This window comes from Pollachius pollachius, assembly GCF_949987615.1.
Source record: "Pollachius pollachius genome assembly, chromosome: 17".
Classification (NCBI taxonomy): domain Eukaryota; kingdom Metazoa; phylum Chordata; class Actinopteri; order Gadiformes; family Gadidae; genus Pollachius; species Pollachius pollachius.
Window position 1 is genome coordinate 16,767,677 of NC_136950.1, and position 22,438 is coordinate 16,790,114.

Consider the following 22,438-nt stretch of genomic DNA (forward strand, 5'->3'; position numbering starts at 1 on the left):
TGAGTGAGTGAGTCAGCGAGTCAGTGAGTGAGTGAGTGAGTGAGTGAGTGAGAGAAGGAGTGAGTGAGTGAGAGAGGGAGTGAGTGAGTGAATCAGTGAGTGAGTGAACGGTTGATTGATTGAGTGAGTCAGTGAGTAAGTGAGTGAGTGAGTGAGTGAGTGAGTGACTTAGTGAGTGAGTGAGTGAGTGAGTGCTTCAGTGAGTGAGTGAGTGGGTGAGTGAGTGCTTCAGCGAGTGAGTAAGTGAGAAAACAATGAAGAGCGAGAAAAAAGAACACAACAATGACACACATGGGGGGGGGGGGGGGGGGGTGTTCTGGGCGGGCCAGAGGACTGACCTGAGAAGCAGTGGTCGTCGGGGGTGCAGGGGGTCCCAGTGCTGACGTGGCTGCAGGACAGGGGGCAGGGCCCACAGCTGAGCCTCGCCAGGCCGGAGGGACAGGTGTGGTTCACACAGGTGGCGTTCTCCGGGCACGGCTCTGGGGGGGGGGGGGGGGGGGAGGCTTCATCAGATATGCCGTTTAATAAGCTATCATTTATTAAGCTACGGTAAGGTAAGGTCATATTATTAATTTCTTAATTTAAGGTATTTATTAAAGGATTTTGTTTTTTAAGGTAATTTAGTAAGGGTCAATTAATATTATATTCATTTATTAAGTTAATTTAAAAAGGTAAGGTAATTATTCTAAATTTATTAAGGTTATTAAAAAGTGAAGGTAATATCATTATAAAGGTTTTAGGGTCATTTAATAAGGTATGCTGTACCCAAACTTTTGAATGTCGCAACAAGGCTGGACTACATCCAGCCATTGGCTAACATAAGCATTCACTACACATAAAACTAGATTATCTTAATTGACAAGCTTGTTGAAATGTTACACACTGCAATTTTATTAACTTTGAATGAGCGGACTGCTCCACACATAGTGCAGCTTTAACCCTCTGGTTCAGGGGCTTCATGGTGCACATGAACCCATGATGTATGTCTGAAGGAACTGCTTACTGATCTCCATGGCCAGGTTGGACTCCCCGGGCAGCAGGGCGCACTCGGTCCCCCCGTAGCGAGGGGGAGCACAGCCCCGGTGCCTCACCTCCAGCCCCCCGCAGCCCCGCGAGCAGTTGGACCAGGTCACCCACGGCAGCCAGCGTCCGTCCACTAGGGGCAGTACAGGCGTTAACACACGGGTCAACACAGACAGCGGCCGTCCACTAGGGGCAGTACAGGCGTTAACACACGGGTCAACACAGACAGCGGCCGTCCACTAGGGGCAGTACAGGCGTTAACACACGGGTCAACACAGACAGCGGCCGTCCACTAGGGGCAGTACAGTGGACGGTTAACACACGGGTCAACACAGACAGCGGCCGTCCACTAGGGGCAGTACAGGCGTTAACACACGGGTCAACACAGACAGCGGCCGTCCACTAGGGGCAGTACAGGCGTTAACACACGGGTCAACACAGACAGCGGCCGTCCACTAGGGGCAGTACAGGCGTTAACACACGGGTCAACACAGACAGCGGCCGTCCACTAGGGGCAGTACAGTGGACGGTTAACACACGGGTCAACACAGACAGCGGCCGTCCACTAGGGGCAGTACAGGCGTTAACACACGGGTCAACACAGACAGCGGCCGTCCACTAGGGGCAGTACAGGCGTTAACACACGGGTCAGCACAGACAGCGGCCGTCCACTAGGGGCAGTACAGGCGTTAACACACGGGTCAACACAGACAGCGGCCGTCGACTAGGGGCAGTACAGGCGTTAACACACGGGTCAACACAGACAGCGGCCGTCCACTAGGGGCAGTACAGGCGTTAACACACGGGTCAACACAGACAGCGGCCGTCCACTAGGGGCAGTACAGTGGACGGTTAACACACGGGTCAACACAGACAGCGGCCGTCCACTAGGGGCAGTACAGTGGACGGTTAACACACGGGTCAACACAGACAGCGGCCGTCCACTAGGGGCAGTACAGGCGTTACTACACGGGTCAACACAGTCTGGTAGGACAAAGCCCACAGAGGACATTTCTATACTTTACATGGTGCGTGCGTGTGTGCGTGCGTGCGTGTGTGTGCCAGTTTGTGTGTGTGTGTGTCACTGTCAGCGTGTATGTGTGTGTGTGTGTGCTCCGCTGATACAGTGACAGTCACACAATAATCTACGCCTGGGTGAAATGGGGGGGTGTCCTGATGGAAAACTCTGCTGTTCTCATGCAACAACAGAGACCTTTTCTTTGACACGCAACACAACAAGGTGCTGCCGGTCACTCTGAGGGGAAACGCTGGCGTCGGGGTCCGTTACCTGGACAGGTGGTGTTGAAGCACTGCTTTCTCTGGAGCCCCGGGCCCCGGCATCTCCGCAGTGGGTCCCCCGGGGGACAGGCCCTCTGCCGGCTCTCGGAGCCTGTCCCACAGGTGGTGCTGCAGGGGCCCCAGGTCCCCCAGGGGCCCCAGGTCCTGCAGTGCTGCTCGTCGCTGGGTCCCCCCAGCGGGCTGAGGGGGGGCGAGGGGTCTGGGCAGTCGGCCACTCCGTTACACACCTAGAGAGAGATCCAGATGTTTCTCTCTCTGTACATAAGACTTCCTCCTGTCCGAGTCGAAGACACACCCCAACACCCCCTTACGCACTTATTGGATGTTGTATGTCCTGGCACTTAATGTACACTGTGTAGCATCTTATCCTAGCTATCTCTGTTGTATGCGGGGAACGGGTTGACCTGACAGTTGTCAGCGCTTGGCACTTGGTTCTTTGAACATCCTTACTGTACCGAGAGATATATTGTTGTTTCTCTTACTCTTTCTTCTACTTTCGATAAAAGCGTCTGCTAAATGACCTGAATGTAAATGTAAATGTAAGACATTTTACAGCTAGAATGAAAGGATGAAGATTGGATAAGCGTCTTCCAGGATTAGTTTGATGGTGTAGAGGCCAACAGCCCCGCAGAACGTGGCATGACCTCACCAACCATCGGCCTCATTTCTCAACACACTGACATGGCCACATTGTGTTTACTTGTTCTGAATAAAATGTTTATCTAAACTGTGTGTCTACACTGCTTGTCTGCGGGTCTAAATGGTGGGTCTAAATTGTTTGTCTAACTGTGTGTCTAAATTGAGTGTCTAAACTGTTTGTTTAACTGTGTGTCTAAGCTGTGTGTCTATCCTGTGTGTCCTAACATTCAAGCCTGTGAACACAGCGGCTTGAAGCCATGACTGTTTCCCAAGAGGAAAAGCAGAAGAGAGCTGAACACTTTTCATGTCCAGTTACTCACTGACCGTAAGCAAACATTACGGTCAGTGTTGCACCACTTATCCTTGGACGAGAGTATTTCTACATCTGATTGCTAATGTCAGCTATGTTGAAATTAGCCAAGGGGAGAATGGAGCCGATCTTTGCCTCCTCAGAACGCGACACATGCTGCAGTGTACAGGTTCCTAGGAGCCTGAAGGTTGGTGGAGAGGAGGCTAGAGCGGCCTACCGCCTGGAAGGAGACGCAGGATCCATCCCCGCAGGTGAACTCGGGGCATGAGAGGGAGGTGTTCCTCTCCCCTGGGGGGGTGGGGGTCGTGACCTTGTCTGTGGAGCACAGTTTCAAATCTCATTCAGCATGGTCGAATGAGTTCACATGGATTAAACCTTTATTCTTCATTCCATCACTCTCTTCTTCTATCCTTCCTTTGTGTTTTCATAAACGTTTTGGTTTTTGTTCATTTCTCTCATTCTTCTGCTCTCTGATATCTGATATCCCTGCCCCCCCATCCGTCTCTCTTTGGTACGCCCCACCAGGACTCTCTTCCACTACGCCCCCTCCCATCCGTCTCTCTTTGGTACGCCCCACCAGGACTGACCACAGAGCAGCTCATCGTCTCCCTGAGGACAGTCCGCCACTCCGTTGCACACCTGCGAGGCATTCACACAGGTGTGGTTGTCACAGGAGAAGCTGCCCGGGCAGGGCGGGATCCGGGCGGAGCCTGTGAGGACGAGAAGAGGAGAACCATCAGGAGTCCATCCCGGACGCCCCAAACACACGCTGGTCTGAGGTTATCGGTCTGGAGGCCTTGCTCCGGCCCTCGCTGTGGAAGGAACTCTGGAAGGGACATTTGATAAACAGTCTTCAGCCAATACATCTCAACTCAAGATGTACCTTTACCATTTTGGTCAGTATTTCTATGGAATTATAACAGACTTCTTAACGTATTCTTTGTGGCCCAAAATATTTTCTTTGAGAATGTACCATATCCAACACCTGAAACTAAATCAAGGATTGCCGAGGGCTACAGGTCGACGGAGTTCAACAAATGATTCAAAGTGTGGCGGCGACAGAATCAACTAACGACCAGGACGAACCACCAGGCTCCCCCATCCCCCCCCCCCCCCCCCAACTCCTCCTGTCCTCTCCCTTCCTCCCCCCTCAGCTCACCACAGGTGTCCACGTTCTCGTCCGAGGCGTCGGCGCAGTGCGGGACCCCGTCACAGAGCTGCCGGTGGTCCAGGCACTGCCCCCCGCTGAGGCAGGCCGCCTGCCCGGGGCCGCAGGGGCCCGCGGGGCAGCCCTGTTCGTCACTGCCGTCCATGCAGTCCGTCTCCCCGTCACAGCGCCAGGCCACGGGGACGCACTGACCCACAGTCCCACAGCCAAACTCATTGGACCTGCAGGCTGGGGAGGAGAGGGGAGAGGAGGGGGGGGGAGAAGAGAGAGGAGAGGGGAAGAGCAGAGGAGAGAAGGGGAGGAGAGGGAGGAGAGGAGAGAGGAGAGGAGAAGAGCAGAGGAGAGAAGGGGAGGAGAGGGAGGAGAGGAGAGAGGAGAGGGGAAGAGCAGAGGAGAGAAGGGGAGGAGAGGGAGGAGAGGAGAGAGGAGAGGGGAAGAGCAGAGGAGAGAAGGGGAGGAGAGGGAGGAGAGGAGAGAGGAGAGGGGAAGAGCAGAGGAGAGAAGGGGAGGAGAGGAGAGAGGAGAGGATAGAAGGGGAGGAGAGGGAGGAGAGGAGAGGGGATTGGAGAAGAGAGGAGGGTTAGCTCAGGAGGTAGAGCAGTTGTCTTGTAACCGAAAGGTTGTCTGTATTAAACAATGTAAGTCGCTTTGGATAAAAGCGTCTGCTAAATGCACTAATTGTTCTTTTTATTGAGTTAGGTCAACATTCTTTCTAGAAACCCCAAACTTAAAGTAAATGCCGAGATATACTATCAGAGGCATTTGCCTCTCCCACCAAGATTCAGGAAAGTGAGCACTAGCTTCTTCATGATAGTGGAACACACTTTTATTTACTTTCCAAAGATTTCCAATACATTCAGAATGATCTATTCTTCAAAATAGACGAGTCACACGAAAAGGTTGTGGTTTGTCTTCAAGCACACAGATAATTCAGCAACAATTTTCGGAGCTGTGTTATTATGTAAGTATGTAAGTATGATCAGCTGCTTGTGGCCGGGTCGTCCACACGTAGGGTTACCAATCAGCGGTGCATCAACCAATCGCAGCCTCAGATCTACATCGAACCTACTCGTCTGAATCGAACCCCGAGCGAACCCCAACGTACAGATACCTGGGCGTGGCCCTGAACCCAGAAGCGGTCTAAACAAATCAGCCATCCCGGTACCTAATGAGGGCGTCGTCGGGGCGAGGGGTGCCGGTAAGGGCGTCGTTGCTACGGCGACCGAATGGCAGTTGTTCGTGTCCTCGTCCTCCGCGTCCGGACAGTCCTTCTTTCCGTCACACAGCCGCGTGGCGTCCAGGCAGGTGCCGTCGGAGCAGGAGAACTGTCCCGGGAAGCACGTCACTGTCCCGCCGCCGACACAACACCAAAGCACGAGTCAGGAAAACAACATGGCCGCACGTGGTTTAAAACCACCAGCTAACGATGCCAACTATGGGCATGCCTACGGATCCCTCATTAGTGTAACGAGCTGCACCTGTGTTCCCCTCTCTGCTATTAGACATCTGGGATAACGGCCGGGTCCCACGGCTTACTGGTCCCACGGCCTGTTCAGGAAGCTATCGGAGGCAGGGAGGATTCAAGCTGCCTCTTGAGCAGCCTCCAATAGGCAGGTTTTTTGTGTTCTCTCCTCTCTCCTTTCCCCTTCTCTCTTCCACTCCTCTCCTCCTCTCTCCTCCCCTCTCATCCCCTCTCCTCTCCTCTACCTTCCTCCCCTCCCCTCCTCCTCTCTCCTCTCCCCTCCCCTCTTCCACTCCTCTTCTCCTCCCCTCTCCTCCTCTCTCCTCCCCTCTCCTTTCCTCTCCCCTCCTCTCCTCTTCTCCTCTCCTCCTCTCTTCTCCTTTCATCTCCTCGTCTCCTCCCCTCCTCCCCTCCTCCCCTCCTCCCCAGCTTGCAGGTCCAATGAGTTCGGCTGTATGAGTGTGGCTCCGAGTATAAAGCATTCGGTATTATTCTAGGAACTCATTGTTCCCCGACCCTTCCTCAGCATCCCTCCCTGCCCACGCTGGTAGCTCTGGGTCTACTGGGTACCTCTGCTGGGACAGAGGGCTTCGTCGACGCCCGACGGACAGTCCCTGCGTCCGTCACACACCCGGTCCGCAGGAAGGCAGCGGCCTCCAGGGCACTGCATCTCTGCTGGGCTGCACACACACCTGCCAGCCAAGGGGAGAGCCCGTCACTCTCTGGTCATTCATTGGTTGAGTCTTGGGACCAGAACTCAACCAATGAATTGTTCAAATTTGTATTTTGATCTTTGCATGAAGTATGAGTTTGTTTTTTCCTACATTTAGAAAACTCACAATTTGAACAAAATAACGTACAGGCAACTACTCTAGGAGGTCTTTGAGGTTAGAATAAGTTGAAGAAAGCTGACAAAACCAAGAGCTAGATATTCATTTAAATATTTAACATTTTATCGTATATACACACTGTGAACTCCACGGCCCAATAGACGACTAAAGCTTTGTTGTAAGACGACGACAGCAGTAACCCACCCTCTCTCATCACTGAGGTCTCCACAGTCATCATGTCCGTCACATCGGTGGAAGTAGAGGACACAGCGACCGCCAGCACACAGGAACTCCCCCTCACCGCACACCACGCCGCAGGCTGGAGGACACACACCACCCCACTGATCACACCAGGGTTCCCCGTAGGACACACGCGGGACGTCCCCTACGCCGCGCACCATCCCACAGGCTAGACCCCATAGGCTCCTGTCTCAGCACCCTCACCCTCCGTCCAAGCCCCCCCCCCTCCCAGCAAACCCACCTTGCTCGTCCGAGGCGTCTGCGAAGCCGCAGTCCATCCGCCCATCACACACGCGGCTGGAGGAGAGGCACCGCCCGCTGGCACACTGGAACTCCCCCGGCGGGCAGAGGGGCAACGCCGTGGCCGGCCCGCAGAACTCCTCGTCCGATTGGTCCACGCAGTCGGGGTGGCCGTCGCAGCGCCGGGCCGGGTCCAGACAGGGCCCGCTGGGGGGCGACACAGGGTTAGAGGGGGGCTTGATCCCCTCTGGACCGACTCGTACTCAGTACTCGTACTCTTTATGATATAATACATGAGGTATGACGTATGGATGATTTATTATGTAATACATGATGTATGATATAATACATGAGGTATGATAAATGATACATGATTTAATACATGATGTATGATAAATGATACATGATTTATGATGCATGATACATGATCTATGATACGTGATATATGATGTAATACATGATGTATGACATATAATACATGATTTATGATGTATAGATGATTCATGATGATATACATGATATATGATTTAATGCATGAGGTATGATAAATGATGCATGATTTATGATTTAATACATGATGTATGATGCATGATACATGATCTATGATACGTGATATATGATGTAATACATGATGTATGATATATAATACATGATTTATGATGTATAGATGATTCATGATGATATACATGATATATGATTTAATACATGAGGTATGATAAATGATGCATGATTTATGATTTAATACATGATGTATGATGCATGATACATGATCTATGATACGTGATATATGATGTAATACATGATATATAACAAATAATACATGATTTATGATGTATAGATGATTTATGATGAAATACATGATACATGATTTAATACATGAGGTATCATAAATGATACATGATACATGATTTACGATACATGATATATGATACGTGATATATGATGTAATACATGATACGGGATTTAATACATGAGGTATGATAAATGATACATGATACATAATGCATGATACATGATCTATGATACGTGAAATATTATGTAATACACGATATATATGATATATAATATATGATTTATGATATAATACATGATGTATGGTATATGATACATGTTTTATGATAAAACACATCATGCATGATATAATACATGATGTATTTGACAATTCATGATACATGATGTAATACATGATATATAATGCGTGATGCATGATGTATGACGTCATACATGATGAATGAGGGATCATTTGGACGCAGGATCCAGTAGGACCTTCTACCTCGGCGTGGCCACGCAGCGGAACTGGTCGGGCCCGCAGGTGGAGGGGCAGAGCTCGTCGGAGCCGTCGCCACAGTCGTCCTCGTTGTCACACAGCCACTGGGGGGGCACGCAGCGTCCCTCCGCGCACCGGAACTCCCCCTCCTCACACAGCGGGGAGGGGCAGGCCACGCCCCCACAGCTCCACACGCCGTCCTCACAGGTGCTACACACGCACACGCACACGCACACACACACACACACACGACCACACACGACTTCATACAACTATTACTGCTGTGACACCTTAATAACGTATGTCCTATGCATTGAATGCTAGGAAGGGTAGCCTTGTTTGTCTGTGTATAACGCGGGAATCTGGAGGTGAAGGAGGAAAGTCCTCAGTATGGATCAGGGACAACAAAGTCAACTCTTCAGAACCAAGCCTGGCTGGTATTTTAATTTGTGTACGAATTTGTTTCCATCACACTGGCCTTCAGAGGAGCTGACTCACCAGTTCACTAGAGGAGCTGCATTAGACTCACCAGTTCACTAGAGGAGCTGCATTAGACTTATCAGTTCACTAGAGGAGCTGCATTAGACTCACCAGTTCACTAGAGGAGCTGCATTAGACTCACCAGTTCACTAGAGGAGCTGCATTAGACTCACCAGTTCACTAGAGGAGCTGCATTAGACTTATCAGTTCACTAGAGGAGCTGCATTAGACTCACCAGTTCACTAGAGGAGCTGCATTAGACTCATCAGTTCACTAGAGGAGCTGCATTAGACTCACCAGTTCACTAGAGGAGCTGCATTAGACTCACCAGTTCACTAGAGGAGCTGCATTAGACTCACCAGTTCACTAGAGGAGCTGCATTAGACTCACCAGTTCACTAGAGGAGCTGCATTAGACTCACCAGTTCACTAGAGGAGCTGCATTAGACTCACCAGTTCACTAGAGGAGCTGCATTAGACTCACCAGTTCTGGCAGTGCTGGGTGACACTGGCTCCAGGGGGGAACACAGAGCCCTCCCACTGGCAGGGGCACTGGGAGCGGGTAACGCAGCCTTCGCCTGGGTGTGGGCAATAACATTCAGTGTCGTGGCAATAACATGTTGCTAACAAGGAGCTAGCGGGAATAACATGTTGCTAACTATGAGCTAAAGGCAATGACATGTTGCTAACAAGGAGCTTGTGGGAAAAACATGTTGTTGACAAGGAGATAGTGGCCATTACATATTGCTAACAAGGAGCTAGTGGGAATAACATGTTGCTAACAAGGAGCTAGTGGGAATAACATGTTGCTAACAAGGAGATAACAAAGATTAGAATTTTCTTCTTCTATGGATGTTTACCGTTCTGGACGGTGCCGGGGGGGCAGAAGCAGCCCTCCACACAGTACAGAGCCCCCCCACTGGCCTCAGAGCAGGGCTCACTAGCGGGACAGGAGCTGGGGCAGGCTGGACCACAGGGCTCGTACTCCAGACCGTTGTCACACTGCAGGGCTACAGGGGAGAGACCAGCAGACCAGCAGGAGACCAGGAGACCAGCAGGAGACCAGGAGACCAGCAGGAGACCAGGAGACCAGCAGGAGACCAGGAGACCAGCAGGAGACCAGCAAGAGACCAGGAGACCAGCAGGAGACCAGCAGACCAGCAGGAGACCAGGAGACCAGCAGGAGACCAGGAGACCAGCAGGAGACCAGGAGACCAGCAGGAGACCAGCAGGAGACCAGCAGGAGACCAGGAGACCAGCAGGAGACCAGGAGGCCAACAGGAGACCAGGAGAACAGCAGGAGACCAGAAGGAGACCAGGAGACCAGCAGAAGACCAGGAGAACAGCAGAAGACCAGGAGAACAGCAGAAGACCAGGAGACCAGCAGGAGACCAGCAGGAGACCAGAAGGAGACCAGCAGATCAGCAGGAGACCAGGAGGAGACCAGGAGACCAGCAGGAGACCAGGAGGAGACCAGCAGGAGACCAGCAGGAGACCAGGACGAGACCAGCAGGAGACCAGAAGGAGACCAGAAGACCAGCAGGAGACCAGCAGGAGACCAGCAGGAGACCAGGAGACCAGCAGGAGACCAGCAGGAGAACAGGAGACCAGCAGGAGACCAGGAGACCAGCAGGAGACCAGCAGGAGACCAGCAGGAGACCAGGAGACCAGCAGGAGACCAGCAGGAGACCAGCAGGAGACCAGCAGCAGATCACCATGAAAACATAGAGTCGTATAAACAGGAGAGATTCAATAAGTCATTTCAATAAGAGATAATAGCTTTGAATACGTTAACATCATTTAACAAGAACGCTTAGTGCTATAGAAGGTCAACAGTGGACCGACAACAGGTATCAACATTATGCCGGCCACATTGAGCGTGCTTGCAAGTTGAGTCTGTTGTGCAATATTTTTTTTCGAGTCATAAATCAAAAACACATCAGGGCCAGTCATGGATTTTCAGGGAAGCGTAAATCAGATCACCTTCTGCCAAACACCCCTTCTCCTCTTATCTTTTAGTTTTAGATTCTTCAAGCTCTTCAAAAAGCAGCTGCATGCCACATGTTTTACTGGAAGAGTCCGGTGAAGTTTGCTCTGAGATTAGTCAGTTACGTTAAGTCACAGCAGAGGCAGGGTGTATGGTGTGTGTGAAGTGTGTGTGTGTGTGTCTGTGTTTACTGGGACGTACGACAAAGCTCCTGGGAACGCCAGCGGATGTACACGCCTCTGCGGTTACACTCCTCTGTGTAGGCTGCTAGGGCAGTGCACAGACACTCACAGTCTCCCCCAGAGTCACAGCTGAGGAACACACACACACAGACACACATGCACACACACATAGAAAGACACACACGCACGCACGCACACACACACACACACACACACACAGAAAGACACACACGCATGCACGCACACACGCACACACACTGTACTGTAATAAAGCCAATAGCGTAATAATTTGCTAATAATGTAATAAATTTGTTGAGCCAATAACGTTATAATTTTTTGCCAATAATGTAGTAACGTATTACGTTATCGGATGGTTATTACGTTATTGGCCTTGAATTAAAAAAGATCCTTTGAAAATGTAATAACTGAGCCAATAATGTAAAAACTGAGGTATCACTTTATTTTATTTTCAATTACTGGAGAGAAACTGTCACACTTAGCCTTAATATTGCATCTTGCAACACATGCTTAAATATCTGGTCAATTTGGATTCATAGGTAACTCTTAGGGTATCGCTATAGTACTCTGTGTATTCAACTCCGTGACCACGCAGACACTTCGACGTTGTGAGCCTTTCGAAGTTCTGCATTGCAGTTTTCAGTATGGTATTGCAATTCACCGCTGGAACGCTATGGGCTGCGGTAATGACACGTTAGCTGACCAATGACAGCCCCGCGGTCTCCATCGTTCTGAGTGGCTACAGAGAGCACTTTACGCAGTATCATAAACTAAGCTTCACTTTTTGCTCTGGGATTCTTGAATCGGCCAAAACAGCTTTGGGGACAGCCTGATCTGCAAAGTGACATTAGATTGCCTAGACAACTGCTGCATGAAGGGTAAGTATTGGTGAGTATTCTTGCATATGGCGTATATTCTTTTTCCGCCACTTTCTTTAGTCGCTATCTATAAACATTAACATAGAAGGACAAAATGCATATCTTATGATAGAGAAGGACAGACAGGCAGACAGAGAGAAAGATAGAGAGAGAATCAGACAGACAGACGTTGGATGCAGGACTCTTGTGGTGCGTCGACACTCAAGTCCAAAACATTCTACAGAACACACAAAATGGAGGCTTTTGTAATATCTACAGTTAGTACATTTTAGGAGCTCTCATTCCCTCAACAAGTTTGCAGTTAAACATGACATAAGGTCAATATAAAACGAGCCATTGCTTATTGATAATTACAACAATACTAATTATATTAATTTAGATTCTTTATTATCATTGCCTTTGTGGCCCCCAGCATGTTGTTGATCTTTAAACTGACCCCTAGCTAAACTCATTGATGACCCCTGCCCTGTAAGCTGACTCTGGTGAATTTGATCAGGAAACATTGGAAACAGTTTCATTGTTAGGCACATTTATACATGTGTATAGTATATCATAGAATAACATGAAAATACATTGAACAACTTGCTCAACTTGTCCAAGACCACACCTACTGGGAGCTGCTGGTTCTGAGATAAACAAGACCTAATGTCGTGTGCATGCGTGTGTGTGTGTGTGCGTGTGCGTGTGCGTGTGTGTGTGTGTGTGTGTGTGTGTGTCCCTGCTGAGAGACTTGTCTAGGACTCCCTGTTGAGAGACTGGACTAGGACTCCCTGCTGAGAGACTGGACTAGGACTCCCTGTTGAGAGACTGGACTAGGACTCCCTGCTGAGAAACTGGACTAGGACTCCCTGCTGAGAAACTGGACTTACTCGAGACTCTCTTCAGAGACCAGAAAGCAAACATTTGGTCAGATTTGAGCTTTGATAAATGATCATTGTAGCCGTTGTTTGTTTGTTGCATTGATATTCAAAACAACAACGCAACTTTAAACGTATTGCTGCTTTGCAGGGATAAAAAATGATTTAAACTTTTTACTATCAAGCTTGAGACTTTACTTTCAAGCCCAAGGCTTAAAAACAGCCATTTAGTGAAGAAGACATAACAGTGGTGTTTCAGAAATCAATCTGCATTCATATCATGAATTTCTGTTTTTGCAGGTACAGAGTATCTGTTGCTAGGGACGGACGGGGTATGTTCTTCTCATCGACTTCGGTGGAGAAGCAACATGTCTGAGCACATTCAAACTTCTCTCACACCACACCTTTTGGCTTCAATGTGACAATAGGTCACTTAAGTTAGCCATTAGTAATATTTCATGTTTCCCAGTATCACCATATAAAGCCTAAACAACACCGAGCCCAAAAAAACTTACAAAAAGCCAAATAAGACATGAAAATAATCTGCACAGGCTCGGAGGAAACCCTCTGTGTATCCCTCTGGGATAAAAAAAACAGCCATTTAGTGAAGAAGACATAACAGTGGTGTTTCAGATATCAATCTGCATTCATATCATGAATTTCTGTTTTTGCAGGTACAGAGTATCTGTTGCTAGGGATGGATGGTGTAATGTGCTTCTCATCGACTTTGGTGGAGAAGCACCACGTCTTAACTTGTAATGACATGCCAAAAATGAATAGAGTATGCCTCCACAACTACAAGGGCTATATGAATAAAGTTATGAATAAAATTCAAAAAGAAGGTAACACCTGTGAGGTGGCTGCAGAAGTGTCAGAATCAATATAGATGTTACTGTGTCAGAGTAAATTCAGCTAGAACATAGTAAGAAATGTCAATTTTCAATTTTCGCCTAGAGAAAACACATTATTTAGAGTGAATACCACCTTGAAACTATGGGATAGTAGCCCAGAACCTTTAGGGAAACATAAAACAACATCTGATGAGTACCCTGTTCCAGGATAAATGCTAATAAAGTGAGTAAAGTGATTCTAAAGAGGTTTTAGTACAGGTAGGTCCTGGCGGACTAAATGGTGCCATTTGGGCACTTTTGGGCACCATCAGTGCCATTTGACCTTTCTAAGGTACCAGACTGTAAAACTAATTTTATTTCACTGACATATCACTATAGGTATTCATTCCATCCAAAATAAACAGTTTTGACTTGTTTTGAAATTCACCCAGACCTCTATCCATTTTCCCAGTCAAAGAAAACCATACAATCGAATTGAAGTTTGACTCCAACTGGAGCAGATATATTTGAGAACAACATATAATAAAACCAAACAGTAAAAACAAAGGTAAAAACACAGCTAAAGACTACAATCAATAAGGATAAAGATATATATCTATATATATATATATACATATATATATATATCTATATATATATATATATATATATATATATATATATATATATATATATATATATATATAGATATATATATATATATATATATAAACACGCTGGCAGCAACTTTGAACAAATATAACTAACTAACTAACTAAAACTAAAAAAAGGGGGGATGTCATGCCACTAGTGGAAGCAGTTCTTTTTGGAAGTGAAACACAAAGGGACCTGGCACTTCTTGCAGTACAATTGATCCGTGTCCAGTTCTGGCAACAGCAAGTGACTGTCGTCAGACGAGGACTCGAGAGGGACTACAGTAGCCCCACTGTCGCTAGTAATGATAGCAAATGCCGCCGCAAACGTATAGGTCTTTCTCCTGCCTGCCATTATTTATTTGAAAAGAATAAAAAAATGGAAAAAAAAAGGCAAGAAAATACAAAATAACTAGCTAACTACTAGCTAACTAGGAATGCAAACGTTGTAAGAAGCGTGTTGTAGGAGTGTATGTCTCTATCTAGCCGGAGTGTCTGCTCTGAGAAATTTTTTTTTACATGGATTTTTGGGACCCAAATCCATGTAAAAAAAACACCATTCGCCAATCTTTTGGCTTCAACGTGACAATAGGTCATTTAAGTTAGCTATTAGTAATATTTCATGTTTCCCAGTATCACCATATAAAGCCTAAACAGCACTGAGCCCAAGATGGAACCCTGAGGTATCCACACATGTTATGACACTTACATTCACTCATAGCTGATATGTTTATCGTTATAATTTGTTATACCTCTGGACATTCTGTTGAATTGAATTCATTTAATTAATTTTGGCATATTGTCAACACAGTTTGTGGTGGATGTATTTACGCTTACCAAAAGCTAAATAAGGCATAAAAATAATCTGCACAGGCATGGAGAAAACCCTGTGTGTATCCCTCTGGGATAAAAAAACAGCCATTTAGTGTAGAAGAGATAACAGTGGTGTTTCAGATATCAATCTACTTTCATATCATGAATTTCTGTTTTTGCAGGTACAGAGTATCTGTTGCTAGGGACGGATGGCGTAATGTGCTCCTCATCGACTTCGATAGAGAAACAACATGTCTGAACACATTCAAACTTCTCTCACACCACACCTTTTGGCTTCAACGTGACAATAGGTCATTTAAGTTAGCCATTAGTAATATTTCATGTTTCCCAGTATCACCATATAAAGCCTAAACAACACTGAGCCCAAGATGGAACCCTGAGGTATCCACACATTTTATGACACTTACATTCACTCATAGCTGATATGTTTATCGTTATACTTTGTTATACCTCTGGACATTCTGTTGAATTGAATTAATTTAATTCATTTCGGCATATTGTCACACAATTTGTGGTGGATGTATTTACGCTTACCAAAAGCTAAATAAGACATGAAAATAATCTGCACAGGCATGGAGGAAACCCTTTGTGTATCCCTGATTGTCTTTTGAAACATTTCAGGGGTTTCCCCCTGTTAGTGTCATTTTCCATGTTGTAATTTACTCAGATATAGATATTGTATTATTTAGATTCATATGTAGCGATTCCTTATTATAGTGATTGATTAATTGTATTTTATAGTTTTGCATTTTAGTTTAGCATATGTTAAGTGTGCAAGCATGCATTATTTAGAATAATCCGAGATGCATATGACATGAGTTGCTTTAGAGCGCTCGTGGTAGTACAGAGCTATGACGCAGTGAGCTCACACATAAAGGGAGAGTGAAAACGGTTGATTTGTTTTGTTGTGAGTATTCAGTAGAGACTGAGCAAACACACTGTTTTTCTACCGTTGATAAACACACTAAACATGTGTAGAGACTCGTTCTTTCCGTCTGGAGTGGTTTAGTGAATGAATATGTTGAGAAATACTGATCACAAGAGGGAACTTTAGCCACTACACCCCCCGTAGTCGTTGCAGCAGAGTAAAATCACTATTCTACTTCCTGCTCAGAAAAAACATATGGAACCAACTGTACAATCATGATCATGTTAATCTAAGGCAACATTTGTACCAGTTGTCATGACAATGGGCATCAATTGTATCAGCTGATCATTGATTACTCTGTTTCCAGAGTCCTAACCCTTTCTGAATCGAATAGGCTGCTAGTATGGTAGAAAATTATTGAGGTTTCAAGGAACGTCTTGCCCGAATGTTTGACATCAGAGTGGAAAAAAAGCAGATTTAACAGATGGCCCTGACAAAGGATATTCCCTTTGTCATGCATAACACCTCTGCTTGGAGCCCCTTCAATAAAAGCAAGCCCTAGGCTGCCCGGTGACCACGGAGACAGCCATCCCTCTGAAGTCAATGACATTAGTCTATTTCTCAGCTCACTTAGATATTAAGGTTAAGTATATGAGGTAAATAGTGTTACAATAAATCCAAACATTAAACAATGTATTACTATTTGCTGGCCTCTTTGAGGGGACTGTCAACAAATGACTACATCCTGAGGGACATGTGTCTCTCATTCATACCATTTGCATATCAAAAGATGAACCCCGGTTACTAGGTTGATAAAAAAATGGCCCCTGAGAGGGACGCCTGGCTCACGTCACTGTGAGAGGGGGACAGAGGAGGGCTTTGTCAAGATAAGGCCCCTCCTGCCATGTCCCTAACCTTATGGTGCTTATTCTAACTCATAAGTTGGATTTAACTAGTCAATACTCCAGTTAGAGTCAGACACTGCCAGCTTTTTGAATATATATAACACATGAACATATAGTGGTATTGTTAAGTATTTCAACGCATGTTTTATTGTTGAAGCAAACACTCTTAAACAGATGTGGTAAGTCATGTCGGTTTAAGATCAGGTTAATAAACAGGGCGATGAGTCACATAGGAAATAACTGTAATGTTTAATATGTAACTTCTTTACACTGTAAGATGTGTAAGATGTAACTTTTGTACTGTAATTTTGATGTCTTTTAAGTGTGACGGTCTGGGAATACGGGGCGGGAAGATAAGTATGCTAATGGAAACGGGAATGCCCGTAGGTTAGAGCGTTGTGATTGGCCAAGGGGGGAGCCACACAGTGGGGGATATAATTGGATGCGTCGGGACTCTGCACGAGTTCTTTGCAAACAAACTCAGGTTTCTTTGCAACTTTATGCAAGTGGTAATAAAGCCTTAATCTTTCAAAGTCCTTCTCGACCTCGACCGTATTTTTTTATTTTTTATTTTGAGCATTAGATTGTGGCGTTTTCAGCTAACGTCTCATTCCCGCAGCCCCTAGTGTTCCAGCGGTGGATTGCAATACCATACTGAAAACTGCAACGCAGAACTTCGAAAGGCTCACGACTCCGTCAAAGCGTCTGTGTGGTCATGGAGTTGGATACACAGAGTACTATAACGGGACCCCTAAGAGTTACATAAAAATTGACCAGATATTTAAGCATGTGTTGCAAGATGCAATAATTGCAAAAAAATAAGTGTGGCAGTTTCTCTCCAGAAATTGAAAATAAAATAAAGTGATACCTCAGTTATTACATTATTGGCTCAGTTATTACATTTTCTAAGGATTTTTTTAATGCAAGGAAAATAACGTAGTAACCATCCAATAACGTAATACCTTATTACATTATTGGCAAAAATTTATTACGTTATTGGCTGAACAACTTTATTACATTATTGGCAATTTATGACGTTATTGGCTTTATAACATTTAAATTATTACGTTTTTGGCTGTTATTACATTATTGGTTGCTACACACCTTAATGTGTTCAGTTCAAAGTTGGCTGGTCAACACAGCATGGCATGACTGGGAAGGAGGAAAGGAGAAGGCCAAAGGACTGGCCGCCACTCACCCACATGCGTCAAAGACACACCAGTCGTAGTACTGCTGGAAGGGCACCTCAGGGTGGCAGGGGGAGAAGAGCTCCTGGGTCAGCAGGCCGCACCGCTTCCTGGCCCACGGCACCCTGTGGGGGTTCAGCTGGGAGGGGGAGAGGGGATCACTCCCTGGTACTGGTCACACATCTGGATCACTCCCTGATACGGGTCACACATCTGGATCCCTCCCTGATACGGGTCACACATCTGGATCACTCCCTGATACGGGTCACACATCTGGATCACTCCCTGATACGGGTCACACATCTGGATCACTCCCTGGTACAGGTCACACATCTGGATCACTACCTGGTACTGGTCACACATCTGGATCACTCCCTGATACGGGTCACACATCTGGATCACTCCCTGATACGGATCACACATCTGGATCACTCCCTGTTACAGGTCACACATCTGGATCACTACCTGGTACTGGTCACACATCTGGATCACTCCCTGATACGGGTCACACATCTGGATCACTCCCTGATACAGGTCACACATCTGGTTCACTCCCTGGTACTGGTCACACATCTGGATCACTCCCTGTTACAGGTCACACATCTGGATCACTCCCTGATACAGGTCACACATCTGGTTCACTCCCTGGTACTGGTCACACATCTGGATCACTCCCTGTTACAGGTCACACATCTGGATCACTACCTGGTACTAGTCACACATCTGGATCACTCCCTGATACAGGTTACACATCTGGATCACTCCCTGTTACTAGCCACACATCTGGATCACTCCCTGGTACTAGTCACACATCTGGATCACACCCTGATACAGGTCACACATCTGGATCATTCCCTGTTACTAGTCACACATCTGGATCACTCCCTGGTACTAGTCACACATCTGGATCACTCCCTGATACAGGTCACACATCTGGATCACTCCCTGGTACTAGTCACACATCTGGATCACTCCCTGGTACTAGTCACACATCTGGATCACTCTCTGGTACTAGTCACAAATCTGGATCACTCCCTGGTACTAGTCACACATCTTGATCACTCCCTGGTACTAGTCACACATCTGGATCACTCTCTGGTACTAGTCACGCATCTGGTTCACTCCCTGATACTATTCAGAGACCAACTCAGTTGGTCAGTTTGCTACTTAGTTGGCAGGTACTATCAGTCAGTCAGTCAGTCAGTCAGTCAGTCAGTCAGTCAGTCAGTCAGTCAGTCAGTCAGTCAGTCAGTCAGTCTGTTAGTTAGAGAGTTAGTGAGATGGTTAACCAGAGAGCAGTGAGTTGTGACCAGAATGTATAGAGGTGAATGGGGGTGTATGGGGTGGGCGCTATTCTGCTTGTGTGCTTGTGTGCGTACGTGCGTGCCTGCGCGCGTGTGTGTGTGTGTGTGTGTGTGTGTGTGTGTGTGTGTGTGTGTACCCACAGCGCAGGGGTCCCGGAGGTCCTGGTCCGCCACGTCCGGGCAGGAGGGGCTGACCTTCCAGGAGTTCCCGAACAGCTCGGCGGTGGACTCCATGATGCCTTGCCTGGTGGTGAAGTCGTTCTCCGTGTCCCCGTCAAAGTTCCCGCAGAGCCCCCCCACCCGGCCCCGCAGGCGGGCCGCCAGGCGCACGTACACACGCATGCCTGGAGGCGGGGACCAGGGGCAGGCCACCGGGGTCAACAGGCAGATACAACTTTATTAATCCCAGCAGCAGTGGACGACACCCCAGTGCCAAGGAAAGCAAAACGAGACGCTAAAGTAAATGCTACATTAAGGCCAAACAGAACAAACAGGGCAAACAGTATCAACAGTGTGAATTATAAAGCGGCGCTTTATAATTTTGAAGTGTGTTAATGCAATACAAAAAGACAAAGGGAGAAACGTCTTGGCTAGAGAAAAACTGACATCGGTCCAAATAATGCACGGTGATGTCACATCCTGTTGAGGGCATGCTACGGACTAGTGGGCGCCTAGGGGTGAGCTGTAAGCTCTTGTTGACCAGCGTTTCGGTCTGATGTGGTCGGGGTGTCACGAGAGGCATTGTGTGCTGCGTGCGAGGGTGAGTGACTGACCCCCGTCCCAGAGCAGCGTGACCCCCAGGCGGGAGGACAGCGAGACGAACAGCCCCACACGCTCCAGGGTCAGGCCGCTGCCGCTGTAGGACCGGGGCAGGGCCACCGGCATGCCGTTCACCGTCACTGCTTTACCTGGAGAGAGAGAGGGAGGGGGGGGAGGGAGGGAGAGGGAGAGAGGGGGGGAGGGAGAGAGGGGGGAGGGAGAGAGGGGGGGAGTGGGAGAGAGGGGGAGGGTGGGAGAGAGGGGGGAGGGAGAGAGGGGGGAGGGAGGGAGAGAGGGGGAGGGAGAGAGAGAGGGAGGGGAGGGAGGGAGGGAGGGGAGGGAGGGAGGGAGGGGGGAGGGAGAGAGGGAGGGAGGGAGGGGGGGAGGGAGAGGGGGAGGGAGGGAGGGAGGGAGGGGGGAGGGAGAGAGGGAGGGGGGGAGGGAGAGGGGGAGGGAGGGAGGGAGAGGGGGAGGGAGAGAGAGAGGGAGGGGGAGGGAGGCAGGGAGGGGGGGAGGGAGAGAGGGAGGGGGAGGGAGGGAGGGAGGGAGAGAGAGAGAGAGGGAGGAGGGAGGGAGGGAGAGAGAGAGAGGGAGGAGGGGGAGGGAGAGAGAGAGAGGGGGAAGGAGGGAGGGAGGGTGGGAGAGAGAGAGAGAGAGAGAGATACAGAGAACAACAAAGAGAGAGATAGAGGGAGAGAGAGAGAAGGTTTCTTTCTATGTTTCTTTCTTTATCATATGCCTTCATTTCAGTCAGTTCATCACCATGCAAGAAGAGAAACAATTTGCAGAACTTCTCAAACAATGGAAGCTCCAGATGAAAAGTTTGGCGATCAATGGAGCGATCAAAACATCTCAACCGTGGCGAAAGACAAACAGATGGTTGCACGGAAAGCTCTTCTCAGAGGACAGAGGAACGCCCCGTTATTGGATGTGATTGTGTGGATCAGATCTGTTCAGACAGCTCTCTAAAGGGGGCGGTATGCAATGGGCCCAGGCAGGGCCCCGCTGAGGTTCATTACAGAGATTAGCCTTGATCATCTGCCTGTCTCCTGAAGCTCGGCCACCGTCCAAAACAAGCATTCATCACATCCGTGCTGCAAAATGTCTGCCTTTGTGTGCAATTCAACCATCTATACACCTGAAACTGACCCGAGCAGAATGTGTTTTTTGTTCCATAGACTAAAGCTGAGGTCTGGACCGAACGCTCTCCTCCCATTAGTCCCATTCAGTAGCTGCCAGACCTGGGCTCAATGCCATCAGCCGTGAGATACTGAGGTCTGCTATCTGGTTCTACAGGGGTCCTGCCTCTGAGCAGGTCTAGGGGGTCCTGCCTCTCAGCAGGTCTAGGGGGTCCTGCCTCTGAGCAGGTCTAGGGGGTCCTGCCTCTCAGCAGGTCTAGGGGGTCCTGCCTCTGAGCAGGTCTAGGGGGTCCTGCCTCTCAGCAGGTCTAGGGGGTCCTGCCTCTGAGCAGGTCTAGGGGGTCCTGCCTCTCAGCAGGTCTAGGGGGTCCTACCTCTCAGCAGGTCTAGGGGGTCCTACCTCTGAGCAGGTCTAGGGGGTCCTACCTCTGAGCAGGTCTAGGGGGTCCTGCCTCTGAGCAGGTCTAGGGGGTCCTGCCTCTGAGCAGGTCTAGGGGGTCCTACCTCTGAGCAGGTCTAGGGGGTCCTACCTCTCAGCAGGTCTAGGGGGGTCCCGGTCTAGGGGGTCCTACCTCTCAGCAGGTCTAGGGGGGTCCCGGTCTAGAGGGTCCTACCTCTCAGCAGGTCTAGGGGGGTCCTACCTCTCAGCAGGTCTAGGGGGGTCCAACTCTCAGCAGGTGTAGGGGGGTCCCGGTCTAGGGGGTCCTACCTCTCAGCAGGTCTAGGGGGGTCCCGGTCTAGGGGGTCCTACCTCTCAGCAGGTCTAGGGGGGTCCTACCTCTCAGCAGGTCTAGGGGGGTCCTACCTCTCAGCAGGTGGATGACGGTGTTCCCCAGGCTGAGGGTGACCGACTTGGTGCAGGTGACCCCCGTGCTGCCACAGGGCACGTTCTCCGCCGTCACGCTGAACAGGCCGTCCGTCTCCTGCGCCAGCACGTACTGGCAGTCGCCCAGGAAGGAGAAGCAGCGGCCGTCGAAAGTCACGTAGTGGGGGTCGCCCGTGGCAACGCACACGCCCCCGCACGCCGCCTGGCCACAGAGCCAGCGGCGGTCTTTACACACACTGGGGGGGGGGGGGGGG

General features: G+C 48.6%; 1 protein-coding gene across 1 annotated transcript in view; it reads right to left on the reverse strand.

Annotated features, from left to right (window-relative positions):
- sspo (SCO-spondin) overlaps positions 1-22,438 on the reverse strand; it is a gene marked incomplete at both ends in the record, with an annotated part of 103,204 nt that overhangs the window by 59,269 nt on the left and 21,497 nt on the right. The window contains 18 exons of the mRNA XM_079754639.1: positions 339-479; positions 1,004-1,156; positions 2,312-2,549; positions 3,489-3,559; positions 3,859-3,981; positions 4,431-4,667; positions 5,605-5,784; positions 6,472-6,593; positions 6,936-7,050; positions 7,213-7,418; positions 8,485-8,688; positions 9,442-9,535; positions 9,818-9,967; positions 11,146-11,255; positions 18,168-18,295; positions 19,602-19,804; positions 20,234-20,368; positions 22,164-22,420. Coding sequence (XP_079610765.1) covers positions 339-479; positions 1,004-1,156; positions 2,312-2,549; positions 3,489-3,559; positions 3,859-3,981; positions 4,431-4,667; positions 5,605-5,784; positions 6,472-6,593; positions 6,936-7,050; positions 7,213-7,418; positions 8,485-8,688; positions 9,442-9,535; positions 9,818-9,967; positions 11,146-11,255; positions 18,168-18,295; positions 19,602-19,804; positions 20,234-20,368; positions 22,164-22,420 — 2,867 coding nt within the window. The remainder of the gene's footprint in view (positions 1-338; positions 480-1,003; positions 1,157-2,311; positions 2,550-3,488; positions 3,560-3,858; positions 3,982-4,430; positions 4,668-5,604; positions 5,785-6,471; positions 6,594-6,935; positions 7,051-7,212; positions 7,419-8,484; positions 8,689-9,441; positions 9,536-9,817; positions 9,968-11,145; positions 11,256-18,167; positions 18,296-19,601; positions 19,805-20,233; positions 20,369-22,163; positions 22,421-22,438) is intronic.